The 16,918-nt window shown below is 34.9% G+C and overlaps 1 protein-coding gene across 3 annotated transcripts in view; it reads left to right on the top strand.

Annotated features, from left to right (window-relative positions):
- The window catches only part of XRN1 (5'-3' exoribonuclease 1), a 65,275-nt gene extending 54,968 nt beyond the window's left edge, over positions 1 to 10,307 (top strand). For 2 of the 3 annotated variants that reach the window (XM_087725433.1, XM_087725434.1), the window contains exons 32-43: positions 709 to 810; positions 2,131 to 2,229; positions 3,001 to 3,118; positions 3,563 to 3,624; positions 4,476 to 4,586; positions 6,025 to 6,144; positions 6,532 to 6,673; positions 7,135 to 7,313; positions 8,476 to 8,589; positions 8,685 to 8,820; positions 9,698 to 9,855; positions 9,940 to 10,307. In XM_087725433.1, the coding sequence (XP_087581559.1) occupies positions 709 to 810; positions 2,131 to 2,229; positions 3,001 to 3,118; positions 3,563 to 3,624; positions 4,476 to 4,586; positions 6,025 to 6,144; positions 6,532 to 6,673; positions 7,135 to 7,313; positions 8,476 to 8,589; positions 8,685 to 8,820; positions 9,698 to 9,855; positions 9,940 to 10,242 (1,644 nt within the window). In that variant the 3' untranslated portion in view covers positions 10,243 to 10,307. The remainder of the gene's footprint in view (positions 1 to 708; positions 811 to 2,130; positions 2,230 to 3,000; positions 3,119 to 3,562; positions 3,625 to 4,475; positions 4,587 to 6,024; positions 6,145 to 6,531; positions 6,674 to 7,134; positions 7,314 to 8,475; positions 8,590 to 8,684; positions 8,821 to 9,697; positions 9,856 to 9,939) is intronic. The other variant, XM_087725435.1, reaches the window with a different exon arrangement.
- Positions 10,308 to 16,918: the final 6,611 nt, after the last annotated feature.

The raw sequence follows: 16,918 nt of genomic DNA on the forward strand, positions 1-16,918 counted from the left end.
GCAAACTAGCATAATTTTCAAGAATAACCTCCCCCTATTCCTGAAATGTTTTTGATTAGTGTGTGCTACCTGCTCTAACACACTAACCACACAATCGATACAAAAACTACCAGTGGCGCAAAGTGCCATGGAAAGATACATGCTTGGCATTAGAATGGGCTGGTCACATAGCAAGAAAAACTGATGGCAGGTGGACCAAAGCACTCATAGAATGGATCCCACTTTATAAAATTCATCCATGAAAGAGACCTAAAACAAGATGGATTGACGACATCAGCAAGTGTTGCGGGTCCAATTAGGAAAACGAAGCTCAGGACTATATTGGTTGGAAACAAATGGAAGAGGCCTTCCTCCAGCAATGGATAGACAATGGCTAAAATGATGATGATGTTGATGATGATGATATAATAACTGCAGCAAGTCTAGTATATGCACAAAGAAGGAAATGATAGTTCTTAGATGTGCCTTGAGCACTTCAGTTATTGTGTATATATCATAGAAGTCGATTTTTACATTTGTTTGAGATTCTGTTCCATAATATCTAAAGAAAGAAAATAGATAATGTCCCATAACAATTATTGTTAAAATTGTTGAGTATACATTGTGGGCCTGATAATTTGTAATACTGTGTGTGAAAAAAATAGCTGAGTGTATAATATTTTAAATAAATAGAAAAATTGGAAAGTAATGTTTTTCTTTATTATCCAGCAATTGAATGGAAGACAGCATAATAGTATCAAAGCAGAAAAGCAGGGCAATTCCAGTTCTCAGCAGAAAGTAACCTATACAAGTAGCCATCAGAAATATAAAGTAAGTTGTTTTACCTGCTACCTTAGAGTAAATGGTTTTGGATTCTGTAGGAAGTCGGTTTAGGGTTTGTTTATAACTTGGCTTTTATTGAAAAAAGATTATATATTATTTTGTACATTTGTATTTTTCAATACTCTTAAGATACATAATTAATTAAAAATCAATTTTTAAATAATATAATCTTTAGCTAAAGTAATGCAAATGAAACAATAAATAATACCAAGCAAAGACAATAAATTGGACACATATTCCATAATGTATCAAATTGCAATTTCAAGAAAAGCACAAACTATTTTACATAAACACATTTCTTTACAACACATGTGAAGAAATGTTTTTATGTAAATATTTTTATTTAACAAATATATAATGTTGCCTATCTCCCCAAGGCACACTTTTAAGTACTGAATTGGTCTGAGTTATACATAAAATTGCCTACATTTTGATAATATTCCAATGAAAATGTAATCTTATTTTATTTATTAATCAGTTGAATTAAACCCAGTTTTTATGGTATCCCCATAAAATCAATTCTACAATATAGCTTGATTCTTGTTCACCCTGCACTGCTGTAGTAAGTGACATTTTGACAATCTAAGATAAAAGAGGATAGATCAAATTTAATTTTTCTTCCATTTATTTCAGTGAGTCTACTTCAAATATACCTCAATTGAGTCGCTATATATTCGTAAAAATGGAATAGGGTAGACTAGGAAATTTCCAATTTATTACCCATTGAGTAATTGATAATGTCATGGCGGCTCAGAATCAGAGCAGAGTTTTGATTTTTTTTTTTAAATTAAAAAGATCCCATTCTCAAAAGTCTAGGATTAAATAGTGACAGTGGTAGTAATAGCTACTGTGAACCAGTTTACTTTTAGAAATAATGGGAGATGGAAAACAATTGGGATATTGTACTATATGGTACTGAACAGAGTTGAAAAAGCACAAATGAGAAATTCATGAAAGCTTCTGAGAGTTTCTGTATAAAAGAGGAGAGGATTGATATTGTGGATCGAACCATGGGACATGACTATGTGTTGGAAATGGGGGGGAAATGTAAAAATGTAAAAAAAAAAACCTTGGTGTAGAATTTAGAAATACTGTCTCTGCAATACAATATAGTAATACTCCATTATGGGGCAACTGTTCATGCAAAGATAACATGTGTTCACTTCTTCTATTATTTTAAATGTGAATGGCTGCTTTATTCACTGAAGTAACCAAGATATATTTGTGAAACTTAAAACATGGCTAGTTCTTGTAATAATGGAAACATGGCAGAGTTTCCATTTTATTTGTTTTATTTTTCTTTCCTAGCAAGCTCACAATAAAAAAGATGATGAATTTTGCAACATTTGGCAATCATTGCAGAACCCTGGAAAGTCTCAGCCTTCCATACAAAATAAGGATGAAATGGTTAGTATATGTCAAAAAAAGGGGCATTTGTACCCATACTGCACATTGATGATCAAATTCAGATAAATGTTTTGAGGGAAGGTCAAGGTCTACATGTACCTTTGTCTCATTCATTTGCCAAATTGAAGCCAATCAGTTTCACCATATTCCATCTGGGTAGTGGCTTCCAAGTCTGTGTATTGGTTTTACACTGAGGACAATGAGATGTTCTGGGATTTTCACTTTTATAAGCAGTCTAAAAGCTTGATATGAACAACAAAATCAAAGGCCTTTCTATAACCAACGAAGCAAATACTAAGGTTTTTTTGGTATTTTTGACTGTCTCAGTTTGCAGCAATAGCATCATGTTCTTCAGCCTTTTCTATGGCCAGCTTGAATATTTCACTTGCCATGAAAACTCTAATCTATGTTGATAATTCTAAACAACTTGCTAGGCTGTAAAATTAAATATACTGCATGATAATTTGTACACATCTAAAAAATACAGTTCAGAGACTGAATATTTCTGACAGTCTTGTCATATACATCTAATATGTATTTCCTAAATATTTATTTTTCAACTTTTTGAAAACTTCTTTATTTATTCAATGTCTTTATTTCTTTCAAACAGCTAGAAACTGACTCCAATTTGACAGTGTGCTTTGCACTGAATTTAGGAAATTTGGGGGGGGGGTGTTCCTCTACACACCATAGATTACCCTCTCATGTTTTATGTATTCTAAAGTAAATGATCTACGTAAAATGTTACTCCTGCAAAACTTGATTTTCTAGGTTGAAGATTTTTTACCTCCATATATAAAATTTGGTGCCAGTAATAGGTCCTGCAAACCAGGTTTCAACGAGAATAGCTTTAAAAGCCAGCAAAAAGCCCAGGACTCATCTAGGAAATGTAAGTACTGTAGAGTTCAAATTCTTTAATTTACTTTAAATATTTTGTTAACATTTAACTTTAAATATAAGAATCCTGTTTTGAAAACAGCTGACTTCAATGAGTATCACTGAATCATGTGCTAAAAGAATTTTAGGTCCATAGACCATGGCTGTGGATCTTAATTTTTCAAAAATTTTCAAAATTCTCCCATAAACACAAGTTTTCCACTGCAGTTTTATATCCTGATTCTATCTATTTTATAATAGTACAGTATCTGAATAGATAAACCATGAAGGAAGCGAGGAAAAATATACTGAGTTGTGTAAAGAAAGCTCACTGTTTTACTTAACAATAAATCCTACTACAATTAATGGATTTTTTTTTAGTAGACACATATAGAAATTTGGTTTTTCATTGTATTAAACTGGTTTCATTGCATTAAACTGAATGTTTTAATTCCAGCCAAAGAAGATTCTAAAGAGCCAAGAAATGAAGGTCAAACACAAAAAATATCAAACAAACTGGTAATTGTTCTCTTTCTGCTTGCATATGGCTACTCATAGTTGTACTTTTATTATTTATTTATTTATTTATTTTACTTTTCTTACAGGTCTTTTATGGAAATCAGTTCAGAATTTTATTAAGCAGATTTCTGATGAATATTGCTTTTAAATGGCTTACAATAGTTATTCCAGTATTTTCCTTTATTCACACTCTAACATAATTTCTGTCCCCCAAAATGGCACATGGAGGACTCCTGAATGATTTTTTTTCATGAAATGATTGGAATATGAAAATATTACAATTTCACAGGATTTTAATATTACACCCATTACCTTTGCAAGAGAATGTCAGTAACTTTTGAAATTATAGTTATTCTTAAATAATTTAGAAATTACTTTGTCATTTACTCCAAGACCAATCCCCAGGTTACAGGTTAAGAACCATTTGTCTTCAATTTGACTACTGGACCCTATAGAAATATGAAGAGGGATCCCAAACACTATATAGTAAGACCGCAAAACAAGGGGCCTTTTATGTGAGAGCAGGAAGCAAGTGAAATATCCCTCTAAACCTGCTGCTAAAGTTTTGAAGTGCAATGTCCTCTTGAAAGCTCACTGAGGCTACTCTGAGACCTTCCTATGTCATTTCAGTATGCATGTGAATACCTAAAAGTTACTTCAAGCAGTCAATTTGGAAAACCATTTTTGAACCATTTACCCTCCTCCTACATATAACTTGTAGATGAGTCATTATAGAATTCTACAGCTTGTGCTTCATTTTAAAATATTGGTAGTTGTTTTTAGAGGAATTATTTTGCAATATGTTCATATATAAGAACCAATTTAATGAAAAAAATTCTATTAAATTGCAGAATTTTGCAGGTGTAAGTAAGAGTAATGTAAAGCTTCTGAAGAGAAATGAAGGCTCAAGTACACAAAGAGAACAAAAACCTGTAGTTCATGATCCCAGCATAACTACAAAGGTAAGATATGGTTGACTAAATAGAAATATATATTTGATTGTACTCTGGAAAGAAATAGTTACTAACCCATAACGGAAAGCTGGAAAATTCCACCACTCTCCATTTGTTATTGGACAACAATTCTAAACTACCTTCACAATTGGCCATGATTAACTGGAACTGATGGGAATGTAAGTGAATCAAGATCTGGAACTATAGATTCCTGCTCTTGCCAAAGTACTTAAATACTGCATTTAATTTTGTTTGTGGCTGTGTTTCTTTATAGAATTACATTTATGCTGATAATGTAAAGCCAGTGGTGGGATTCAACCAGTGTAACAACTGGTTTGCTGAGTATGTGCTCAGGGGAGATTTTTATAGTGTCTACAGTAAACTAGGTCACTTACATGTTTAAAACAATGAACAAGATCAGCATATTAGAAGTTCTATAATGGATTGTTGTTAAATTGTCCCTAGTATGGTTTACTGTTCTGACCCCCCCCTTCTCCGTCTAGGAACGAAAGACAAAACAGACGCACAAAAGAATGTTTTGTTGGCTGCAAGCCCAAAATAAACAAATAGATAAGCTCTCTGGCAGCAATTACTACAAACCTAGACAATGCAAACAAGCTTCTCACAGCAAACCACTTATCCAAGTTGTTTTCTCTGAATCATGAACGAGAACATTGACTCCTGCAACCAGGGCATGGCACAAACAGTCCATTTTATAATCAGGAGAGGATCTTAATCAGCATCAGCTGCTCATAATCACCTCCTGTAGTTACTCCGTTCTTTCCATTGAGTAGCCCTTCGCCTGCATGCATCCTGAAACAACTCCCAAATGTTTTCCTGAACATTCCCTTTCATCCAATGCTCTGCCGCCACCTGGTGGCCAACCAGTCTCTCCTCGCCCTGCTCAGAGTCGACACCCTGTCCAGGGTCCTCCACCTCCTTCAAGGCCGACTCATAAGACCCCTCGCTGTCGGAGTCTGGCGGCAGCTCCAACGGCTCCTGCCGGGCCACAACAGTTTAATAAAAACATTTAACATTGTTGCAAATGCATAATAGTACATTCTTTCGAGTACAGCCTCTTTCTTTACAATTCTATTGAAAGATATGACAAAAATTGTAGTGAATAGTACAAACAACAGATGTCTCAAAATCAAAATGTGTTTAGTTTTGAATTTGAAGAAAAATCCTGTTTTAAATTGGCTGAATTTTCTCAGAGTCCAGAATAAGCCAATTATTCTCTTCTTTTTCACTATAAATCTAATAGCAGAGGGGTGGTAACTATGCTAAAGTTGTATAAGTAGATAAGATGGCAGAAAAAAAGTTGGCAATTATTTTTAAAACACACTCAAACTGTTTTGAATATACTAAGTAAAAACCTACGTAATATTTAAATTTCATTATTTTTACATACTGTATGCTTTTAACTATATCTTTATTTACTTCTTAGAATGGGTCTGAACTTGGAGATATTTTGGCATCTTTAAAAATTTTCAAAGAAAAGGAACAATCACCTGATTCCAAGGAGTCAACAAATGAAGACCATTTATCTCCCCAATCTTTTGCCATGGTTTGTATATTGGATTGTGTTACTTGTCAAATGGGAATTTCCTTTGGAATTCTGTTTTTTAATTTAAAACGCAGAATGTATGCTAAAATTTCAACGTATTTCTCTCTGTCTCTCTCTCTGTCTCTCTGTCTCTCTCTCTCTGTCTCTCTCTCTCTGTCTCTCTGTCTCTCTCTCTCTCTCTCTCTCTCTCTCTCTCTCTCTCTCTCTCTCTCTCTCTCTCTCTATATATATATATATATATATATATATATATATATATATATATATATATATATATATATATATATATATATATATATATACACACACATATACACATACATATACACATACATATACACACATATATGCTTATAATATATTGCTATTTAACTTCATTTTTTAAAGAAAGGAACACAGATGCTCAAAGAAATTTTGAAGATAGATGCTTCTGCTACTCCAGAAGGAAAGACTAATGAAATTTCACCTTCCACTTGTAAACAGGACTCTTTTGAAACTGCATCACAATGTAAACACCCCCAAAAGATAGGTATGTCTGTTTATTTTAGTAAATTGAATAGTTGTAGCACATTATAAAATTAATAATTATAATTAATTATGAGCACTTCAAATTATAATTTTCTTCTTTACCTACAACAAACTCTCTAACATACTAAAAATACTATTAAGAGTAGGGAGGATGGGGAAATTGGTTTTTACTGGTTTATTGGTAAAGAAATACACCTTCAAAAGAACACGGAACCATTATTATGTACAGACTATTTGATACTCTAAGATCTGTTATTCTCTTGCTGCAGAAGCTGGTCTATTCAAAGATATTTCCTAGCTACCTATGTACCTTTTGAAGGGGCCATCTAAAATAGAGGGAGGATGTGTCTGCTTGCAGCAGATCAATTGTGGAATATGTTACATTGAAGTAAAGCTCAATATTTTGACTTATTCAAAACATTGGTGTTATATATTCATTTTTATATTATGTTTCATTGATAGTGGAGTTCACGAATAAATCTAATATTGGAGGGTCACAGAACATTCAAGCCATGGGAAAAGGAAGCCATCCTCCACTTGGAACACCAAATACAGTATCTACTGCTGTGTCTGAACTTTCTCGTATCTGTTCCCTTGTTGGAATGTTGCAACCAGATTTCTCATTCCTTAGAACCCCACAGGTAACCTTGGAATTAAATAAATTGGCTGAGTAATTGTTACTTATTTAAAATTGAAGGAAATGCTGCCTTTTAGCAACCTCTTTCTACCTGCATAAATCAAGGATTTGCCATTGCATTTGGATTGTGTAGGCTTCTGGTAAATGTCATATATACTCAACAAAAAATTTCTTCTAATATCAAGATTGTTTTCAGTGGTGCTTAGTCATAGATGGAGTGGACTTGTCTTTCTGTCTGTCTGTCTTATTACATTTTTACCTTCCCCCCAACCTCACTTAAGTGGTCCGTTTACAATAAAAACATGGCATAGTATTAAAAAGCATAAATAAAAACATTCATTCATTCACTCTTTTCCATCAGGGAAGATCTAAATCACTTCATTAATGAACAAATAGCAGTGGATATAATGGTAAACAGTTTTGGAGGCACAAGCAGGAACTTAAATAATTTGCTAGTATTTTCCCCACGGCAAATTTAAATTTTACTTATTTATTTTAAAAAGCATATATGGCTGCCCTGTCAGTGACTTTAGAAGGCTTACAAGATAAAATTTAGATTATGTAGGAGGGAATGCAAATGAAGCTTTGCTCATGAAGGGAGCTGGACTAGATGACCTCCAAGATCCCTTCCAACTCTGTTATTCTGTTATAAAACAACAAATATATAAAAGCAGTCATTATAAAAATATAAAAATCATTGTTAAAAATTAAAATATTATTATATTAAAACTATAGAAATCTTAAGTCATGGAGAGAATGACTATAATAACCACAATAGTGGAGCCATAGGAGCATATCTCATTTCTGGGACAAACACCCCCACACACCAAAAAAAGGCCTGGTGACATAACCAGGTCTTAAAGGACTCCCAGAACATTAATAGGGATGGAACTAACATGATTGGAGGGTGGGATGGGGCAAGGGAGAATTTTCCCTAAGGCGGCACCACAACAGAAAAGGTTTGCCTCCTGGGATCCACTAAAATGTAAGTCCCTAGCAGATGGTACCTGCCTTCTTTGCTAGATCTAATGGTATATTGCATCCTGCTTCTGTTTAGGAGAGTTTTAGGACCCTATCACAGTTCTAAAATATAAGTGCTTTACTATTTTTGTTTGCGATGTGAAGCAAAAAGGTATTTATTCACATTATATGCTTCTATTCTATAGACAATGACAGTTTGTCAGGTGAAGTTATCCAATGGCTTATTAGTGCATGGACCTCAGTGCCATTCTCAAAATGAGGCCAAGGAGAAAGCAGCAATTTTTGCTTTACAACAGTTGGTGAGACCATGTTCTTAAACTATTGCATTGCATTGAATTTTTAACATATAATGCTTCTATTTTCTAACGCTGAAAACATTGTCTTTTTCATACAGAGCACTGTTGGGATGAATTTTCCCCTGCCACCACAGCAACCATTGCCACCCCCACCAATATTTGCAAATTATCAGCCACTGGGAAATCTTATGGCACCTAGAGCTATCCCTCCAGTTTTCAGTCAACAGCAGACTGGTAAATTTGCTAAATGTTATCTTTTATTTTTTTCAGAAAGGTTCGGGATGTGAAATCTTTTCCATACAAAAAAGTTAAATATAAAATCTATTTTTTTCTCTAGACACTTGCTGTCCATATGGTTCATATGATCCAAGTATCACATAGTCCTAGTCTTTTGCAAGTGCTCTGGCAAGAATTTATTTATTCTTTTTATTTAAGACTGGGGCATGAGAAAAAAATAGCAATAGCAATAGCAATAGCAGTAGACTTATATACCGCTTCATAGGCCTTTCAGGCCTCTCTAAGCGGTTTACAGAGAGTCAGCATATTGCCCCCAACAATCTGGGTCCTCATTTTACCCACCTCGGAAGGATGGAAGGCTGAGTCAACCCTGAGCCGGTGAGATTTGAACCGCTGACCTGCTGATCTAGCAGTAGCCTGCAGTGCTGCATATAACCACTGCGCCACCTTGGCTCTTGAAAGAAAAGCAGCAGTAGCTCTCCTCATGCCCTTAACTGATTATACTTAATTGAATGGAGGCCTAGATAGAAAAACAGTTATTTTGCACTCTCTTTAACATGAACAAGTGCAAATATTGATGAAATAGGTGTAAAAGTTGCAAAAAGTTAATTGTAGGGTGACAAGTTGTATAATAAAAAGTAATCAATTGATTAATATATTAAAAAACTCATTACGTTCCTTGAATTGTGCCTCTTGCTCTCTAATTTACAAAGTAAAATATAAGAGATTATAGGGGCTCTGCTGCAGTAACATCAGTTTAGATCTTGAAGTTACCAAATTTATTTAGTGGGTATTGTTGCAAACCAACCCACTAAAAACAGTTTAAATAAAAATAGTTTTTATTTAATATATCTGTATTCAATTCTTTTCACAGCTAATATATTTCCTTCATCATTTCCTGCCTTTGGTTCAGTTCAGTGGGGACCACCAATGCCAGTTCACAACAAATCTTATTACACTGGTCCATATCCTGGACATGCATATCCTGCAACTATACCAGTTGGTACACATAACCAATTTATACCTTTGCAGGTAAGTTTGACAGCAGATAGAATGCATATATAAATACATTCTCTGTTTTTGAAAAAGTAATTCAGGTTATTGTTTTGTTTTTAGGTAACTAAAAAAACAGCTGCAAACAAAATAAATTTTGAGTCTAAGGAGTTCCAAGCTTCTCTTCAGGATGCACAGTTAAAAAACGATCAGTTAATATCTGACACCACAAAACTGAATTCTCCAGATACTTCTTCAGATCCTTTAAGACCCTCTCAAACTGTTCCGTCTGCAGCATCTTTTCAAGAAAAAATGGCATCTCCAAATTCAAGGGTATCTCATAAAAAGTCAACACAAAATGTTTCCACCAAACGAAAACCCAGAAAATTGGCTGTCAATTTTGGTGCATCGAAATCTTCAGAATAAGTATGGTACACAGAATGCTTACCTTTCTATTGTATTATACGAATAAATACAATTTTAAATTTTAATTCTAATCCAAATTATGCTTTTAATTAGTATTTTTCTGCCAGTCACATTATTTTAATACTAATTATGCTCATTAAAAAACTTTATTTAGTTGATAAAATCCAGAAACTTTTAAATTAAGTGGTTACACTAGCCGTCTTGCCTAAATATTTTTAAAAATGGCTTTTAAACATTAATACAAGAGAGTAGCAATAATATTGATACCGCTAGAATTGCTTTTTTAAAACTGGAAGTGAGTCTGAAAGAATTATTCCTGATGATTTGTCTCATTTTTAAAGATGACATAACTTCTACAAACTATTTATATGTAACCATTATTTTATTTCTATATTTCAGATTCTTTTAATTGATACAGCATGAATAGATTTTAACTATTGTGGCACTGCCAACTTTACATAAAATTATATCTAGGAATTATACCAAAGCAATTTAAGAACTTAAACATATCCTAAAATTATTGTACCGGTAGTCTTGAACATACGACAATTAGGACCAGAATTTCTGTCACTAAGTGATGTGCTCATAAAGTAAGATGTTATTGATTACATTGCCTAATGACTGCAATCCCAGTAGTCCTCGTTCTGTCATTAATTAAGAATTGTGAATCATTAAGCGAGTACCCACCCTAATCCAAACCATCCCAGGCTTTGTCCCTTCCAGCCAAAGTCTCACTAAGGTAAGGGACTGCCTCCAGTTCCCCCCACCTATCTATCTCACACCCAATCCCTGCCCTTTGACTGCCCTGCACTCTGCCTTGTGGAGCAGCAAGCAACCCCCACAACAGCATGACTGTGAGGCTGTGTGACACGCCATGAGAAGCTCAGCCCAGTCCTAATTAACCTTACCACCCTGCACTAGGAGATCCCTGCCACACTGTCCTCTGCAACCCCTCTTCTCCCCCCCCCCCACCGGCCTTCACCATTTCCTTGCTCCCACTGCCAACAAGGTATGCCTAATCTGGCTGCTTGGCTAGGCAGCACTTCTGCTGGGGGGGAGAGGAGTTCAAGGCAATCCCTTTGCAAAAAGCTTCTCAGCAAAGCTGAGCTTTATATTCCCATCATAAAAAAACTAAAAGCGGTCCCAAAGAGGGAAAGGTTGGAACAATAAGTTCATCCATTCTGGAAGCTCTTTACAAGGGGTTACTTTGAGGAGTTTTTCTCCCCTTTTAGGAACGGGAAGCTTATCCCCACCCAGAAGCTGGTTACAAAAGGTCTGCTTTGGGTTTTATTTTTCCATGGCTGAAGCTGAGTCCACCAACCAGGCTGGGCATACCTCCTCAGCACTGGGAGGAAGAAGACAGTGAAAGTCAGCTGAGGCAGTGGAGCACAGGGTGTCAGGGTTCCAAAAGGCACAGATGAGGGCATGGGTGGGGAGGAGTGCCCCTGGGGTCATAAATGTAGGCAGGCTGCCAAGCAGTCAAAATTTGATCAGGCAACCATGGGGATGCTGCAACAGCTGTAATTCTCCAGTAGGTGGAGACATCCAGGCATAGGTATGACACCGTCAGGATCCAATAGACTGGGTCTACAAGTATTAAGGCCATGCCCACGAAGCTCCTCCCCAGAAATAGACTCAGTCAATCCTTCGATTAGCTGTGTCTCCCTATCTCCTTGCTAATTTTCCTTTAAATTCCTTTGCCCAGGGCCTCTCCTCCAATTAATTTCAACCCTATGGAGGACCTTTCCACTGATACTGATGGGGATGCCTCCCCCCCCATCTTCTCCTTTGGACCCTGAGGAGGGGATTGGATTTCAGGGGGAATCAGATTCTGATGGGGATAGCAGCATCACCCCCGATATTGATGTGGGTTCCCCTGCTCCCAGGACTGTCACCATTAATCCTGACAATATGGCTGACATCATTGCAGCGGCCATTCAGCACGGCATCACTGCATGCCTTCAGCATCATTTTCCTGTCACTGCCACTCCTCCTTGCACCTTTTCAAGCAGACCTAAGAAAGGTCGTTTCACCCAGGCATAGGTTGTAAGTCTCTTGATTCAGCGCCATCATATCTTAAACAGTCATGAATGGTTGTCAATGGTTTAGTTAAATGTCTTTAACTAAATGGCACCATGTTCCAGCAAATAAGGTAGACATTTATTGATCTGGTTTTATCCTGAACGCAAAAATTATCTCTGCACGTTGCTCAATAATCCCACACACTTGGATGTGGCATACAACATGAGCTTTGAACCTATCCTTATTTATGAATATGAACTATTTAAAATTTGGAACAGTTGTTTTTTTATAGGATAAAAATTCATATGATTTCCTAAAAAGAAATAATTGAGAGTCTTAACTCATTCTTGGATACACCACAAGTCTTTTTATTTTTGTTTCATTGTTCACCTTCAGTGTCTTTTGGGAGAAATAAAACATGAATCGGCAGGATACTGTTTTATTACTAACTTTTGAAACATTCAGAATGTTGTTTTTTTTTTACTGGAAGCAGCAGTAGCATTATATGAATTAGTGTGATCACTTTCAAATAACACATTTTTCATGCTGGAGTAATTTCACTCTAGGAAAATACCCAAATAATGCTGTCAATATATTATCTCCACATACAAGCATCCAAGCCGAGTCCATGTTGATTCAAGACAAAAAAACATCTTTTTAACATGAAATTTAACAATTTCATGCAAAATTAGTACATTGTTACATCACAGCATGGGAAGTGGCCATACTTGCCACTTTCAATTTGAACAAACAGTACTTTACTTATACTTTGCCTTGAATTATGTTAACAGAGAATTCTTATTTAATGCTGGCATTTGTTTTAAATCCACAGCCTATTATTTTTCTCAGTTTAAGTAAATTATGCTATCTGTTAATTTGGGTTTTGGTAATAGGTATGGTCTGGTTACAGATTTCCATGGATGACAACCACTTTTTGCCAGTGTGACTGAAGGCTAAATTTCTTTTTGTTTACATGTTTAGGAATATAAACATCCATTCTCTAGGTCCTGGAATGTTTTTTTTTCCTGTGTCAAACTGTAAATTGTGTATTAGCCACTAAAGAAAAAGTTGACTTAGAACCAGCAAACATATGCATTTTTCCTATTAGATTTATATTTGTTTTTTAATCCAAATTGCCACTTACTTTCAATGTTTTCATTCATATCTGTACACAACATCTGTTCCGTTTTTATTTTTCTTATGAATCAGCCAGATCAGTATTCCATATAAGGTACCCTGGGGTTTTTTTTATGTTGTAAGACATAAATAATTGGCTTAAGGCCTCTCAGAGTGTATTTTATAAATGCTGGATTTTTTCACAAATCTTGTACAAAGCAGTATTTTATTAAAATCTCAAAGGGAAAATGTGCAGATTTTATAATTTCTTTTTTAGAAAATGCTTTGTTTACATAACAAGTGAGACGTGATAAACTGGCATGAATATCAAGTGTATTTTTGTGTATAGTGAGTGTATGTCAGAATTCTATCATATCATATAAAATACTGTGCAAAGGTATTTTAAAATGCAAATTTACAATGTACAATGAAGGATTAACATGTATGGTTGAAATACCATGGAGAAATTTAATACAATAATTTTATATAAGACTTGGCTTTGTCTACTTGTATTAAAATGTAATAATGTAATGATTTGGCAAGAGGTTTTAGTAGCCAAATGATAACATGTATTGTTTTTTTTTTACATATGCTGACATTAGGATCATCAAAATTGAACTATAAAAATTAATATAGGCAGTTATAATCCAGCTCTGAATTCAGGGTAAATATGAAATAAAGAAGAATAAAAGTATAATTTAAATGACATTCTTAGTCAAAATACAATTATTATATCTTAATTTCAAATAAATTAAGTTTGAATCAGTCCCAAAAGAGTCAAATCTGATTAGCTGTATTCACATTTATCTATGAATAATCTGTTACCCAAATATAGATATACCAGTTGATTCAAATGTGTATTGCAACTGCATTTCTAATTGTTCAGTGCATCACCTTGCTTTTGATGGTACAAAGAAGATATAAAAGATTCTTAGCATTAAATGATTTTGCATAGAAAAACTTTTATTCATTTACTAATTTGGAAAATGCTTTAATTGTTTTTTTATGTTCAATCACTAACTTGTGGCTGACTCTTTGTGACGTCACGGACCACAGCTTATCGGGCTCCCCTGTCCTCCACGGTCTCCTGGAGTTTCCACAAATTAATATTCATTGTGTCAATGACACTAAATAATCATCTCATCCTCTGCTGCCCCCTTCTTTTGTCATCAAACTTTCCCAACATTTACTATTACTTGGAACCCTGACATAGGGTATTTTCTAGTGAGTCCTCTCTTCAGTATCTTCCAAAGAACAGTCAGGGTTGATTTCGTTTAGGATTGACTGATTTGATCTATTTATAGTCCAAGGGACTCTCAAAAATCTTCTCTAGCACCACAGTTCTAAAGCATCAATTGTTCGGTGCTCAGCCTTCCTTATGGTCCAGTTCTCACAGCCATACATTACTACTGGGAAAACCATAGCTTTGACTGTATACACCTTTGTTGGCAGATTAATGTCTTTGCTTTTAAATATGCTGCCTAGGTTTGCCATAGATTTCTTCCCAAGGAGCAAGCACCTTTTGATTGCATGGCTGCAGTCACTGTCTACAGTGATCTTGGAACCCAATAAAATAAAATCTGTCACTGCTTCCATTTCTTCCCCTTCTATTTGCTAGGAAGAGGTAAGACCAGATGCTGTGATCTTAGATTTTTTAATGTTGAGTTTCATGCCAACTTTTGCACTCTCCTCTTTCACCTCATCAAAAAGTTGTTTAGTTCCTCTTCACTTTCTGCCATTTGCATGGTGGTTGATATTTCTCCCAACAATCTTAATTCTAGTTTGTGATTCATCCAGCCCAGCATTTCACATGATGTACTCTGCATATTAATTAAATATGTAAGGTAACAATATACACCTTTGTTGTATTCCTTAACCTATTTTGAACCAATAGTTTGTTCCATATCTGATTCTAACTATTGCTCTTGACCTGCATACAGTTTTCTCAGGAGACAGGTAAGATGGTCTGGTACTTACTTATTCTGTTTTTGTCTCTGGCTATATAAAACCAAACTATGGAAGTCTAAAAGCTGTGGGGTTTTTTGGTTAAATTAGTTGTGCCATAAAACATTAAAATATTTTTCCAGTTACATACAAGTTACAAGTTGTAGATATCTGTAGGTACTCATCTATTAATAATCTGTTGAATCCTCTACAAATAGAATAATGCATCAACTTTAAAACTAGCATTAAAAGTGCTTACTTCTTCCTGCTAAGAACATTTATCATTTGGTTTGGCTAGAAGGACTAATCTTTCAGCCAATTAACTAGCCTTTAACAAATAGCTCAAAGCTCTAGCTCCTACAGCAACTGTTTAAAATATGGAGAATATTCCATTTCGGTTTTAACTCCAAATGTTAACCTAGTCAAATTTTCCTGCTGATTTGCACAGCACAATCATGCCTACAGAGCAAAATGTTGATTTCTGAGGAATATAGAGTCCATGTTCTCGTTCTCCAAATGACTTATACTTCAAAAACTCTTGTTCCAAGAAGGCATTGGTAAAGCTTCCTTATGCCGCCAAGCCCTTCAGCAGTCGGCACAAAAGGGAAAATTAAGGTCAAGGAGGGAGACTTGCAGAGCTTATTCCCCATTTCAGAAAAAAATATCTTCCTATCCTTATTATTATCTCTCCTCCTGGAAAGTCCCTCTCTTCCAGATTCTTAATATATCTATCCACCATGGCTAAGGAGGACATATAACAAGCTACCATAGAAAATCCTGAAAAATCTTTCTCTGACAAAGAAGCCTGCATGTAACCATACAGTCTTTCTGCTGATCACATTTAGGCTTCTGTGCAGAAATACAAATACTAATAAGGTTGTTTGGTTCTATTAGGAAAGCTTCTTATTGGAGAGGGAATAAAGGGCTATAGATGATTTTACGTAAATGTTTTTAAGTCATCTAGGAACATGAAAAGAAGGACTGGAGGTAATAGCAATTTAGACGGGCATAGACAATTGTAGATTTTGAAAATACAATTTTAATTTTAAAAAAGTAGATTAGTAAACCTAAATTGGATTAGACAATATTTATTACCAATCCTATGCTGTTTCAATAGCATGGTGGCTTACAGAAAATATACAATATATAAAGTGCATTAAAAGAATACAATATGTCGACTATATTTACAGTAATAATGAATACAATCAAAATAAATTCAATGGAATTACAGTGTTAACCACTTATAGAGGGCTGTAAAACAGTATATAAGTCATTGTGCTATTTTGCCATTAAGCATAACACCTATACTGCTGAACTATTTTTGGTTTGAGAAATATAATCCAGAGAATATTGAAGGCTGAAAGAATAGAATGTGTCATATAATCTACCCTGCACATACCGTATCTACTCGAGTATAGGCCGACCCAAATATAAGCCGAGGCACCTAATTTTACCACAAAAAACTGGAAAAGTTATTGACTCGAGTATAAGCCTAGGGTGGGAAATGCAGCAGCTACCAGTAAATTTCAAAAATAAAAATAGATACCAATAATGTTTTTGAATATTTATTTCAAAGAAAAACAGTAAACTAGCT

This window comes from Thamnophis sirtalis, unplaced genomic scaffold, assembly GCF_051295495.1.
Source record: "Thamnophis sirtalis isolate CommonGarterSnake01/CBP01778 unplaced genomic scaffold, rThaSir2_p1.2 scaffold_11, whole genome shotgun sequence".
NCBI lineage: Eukaryota > Metazoa > Chordata > Lepidosauria > Squamata > Natricidae > Thamnophis > Thamnophis sirtalis.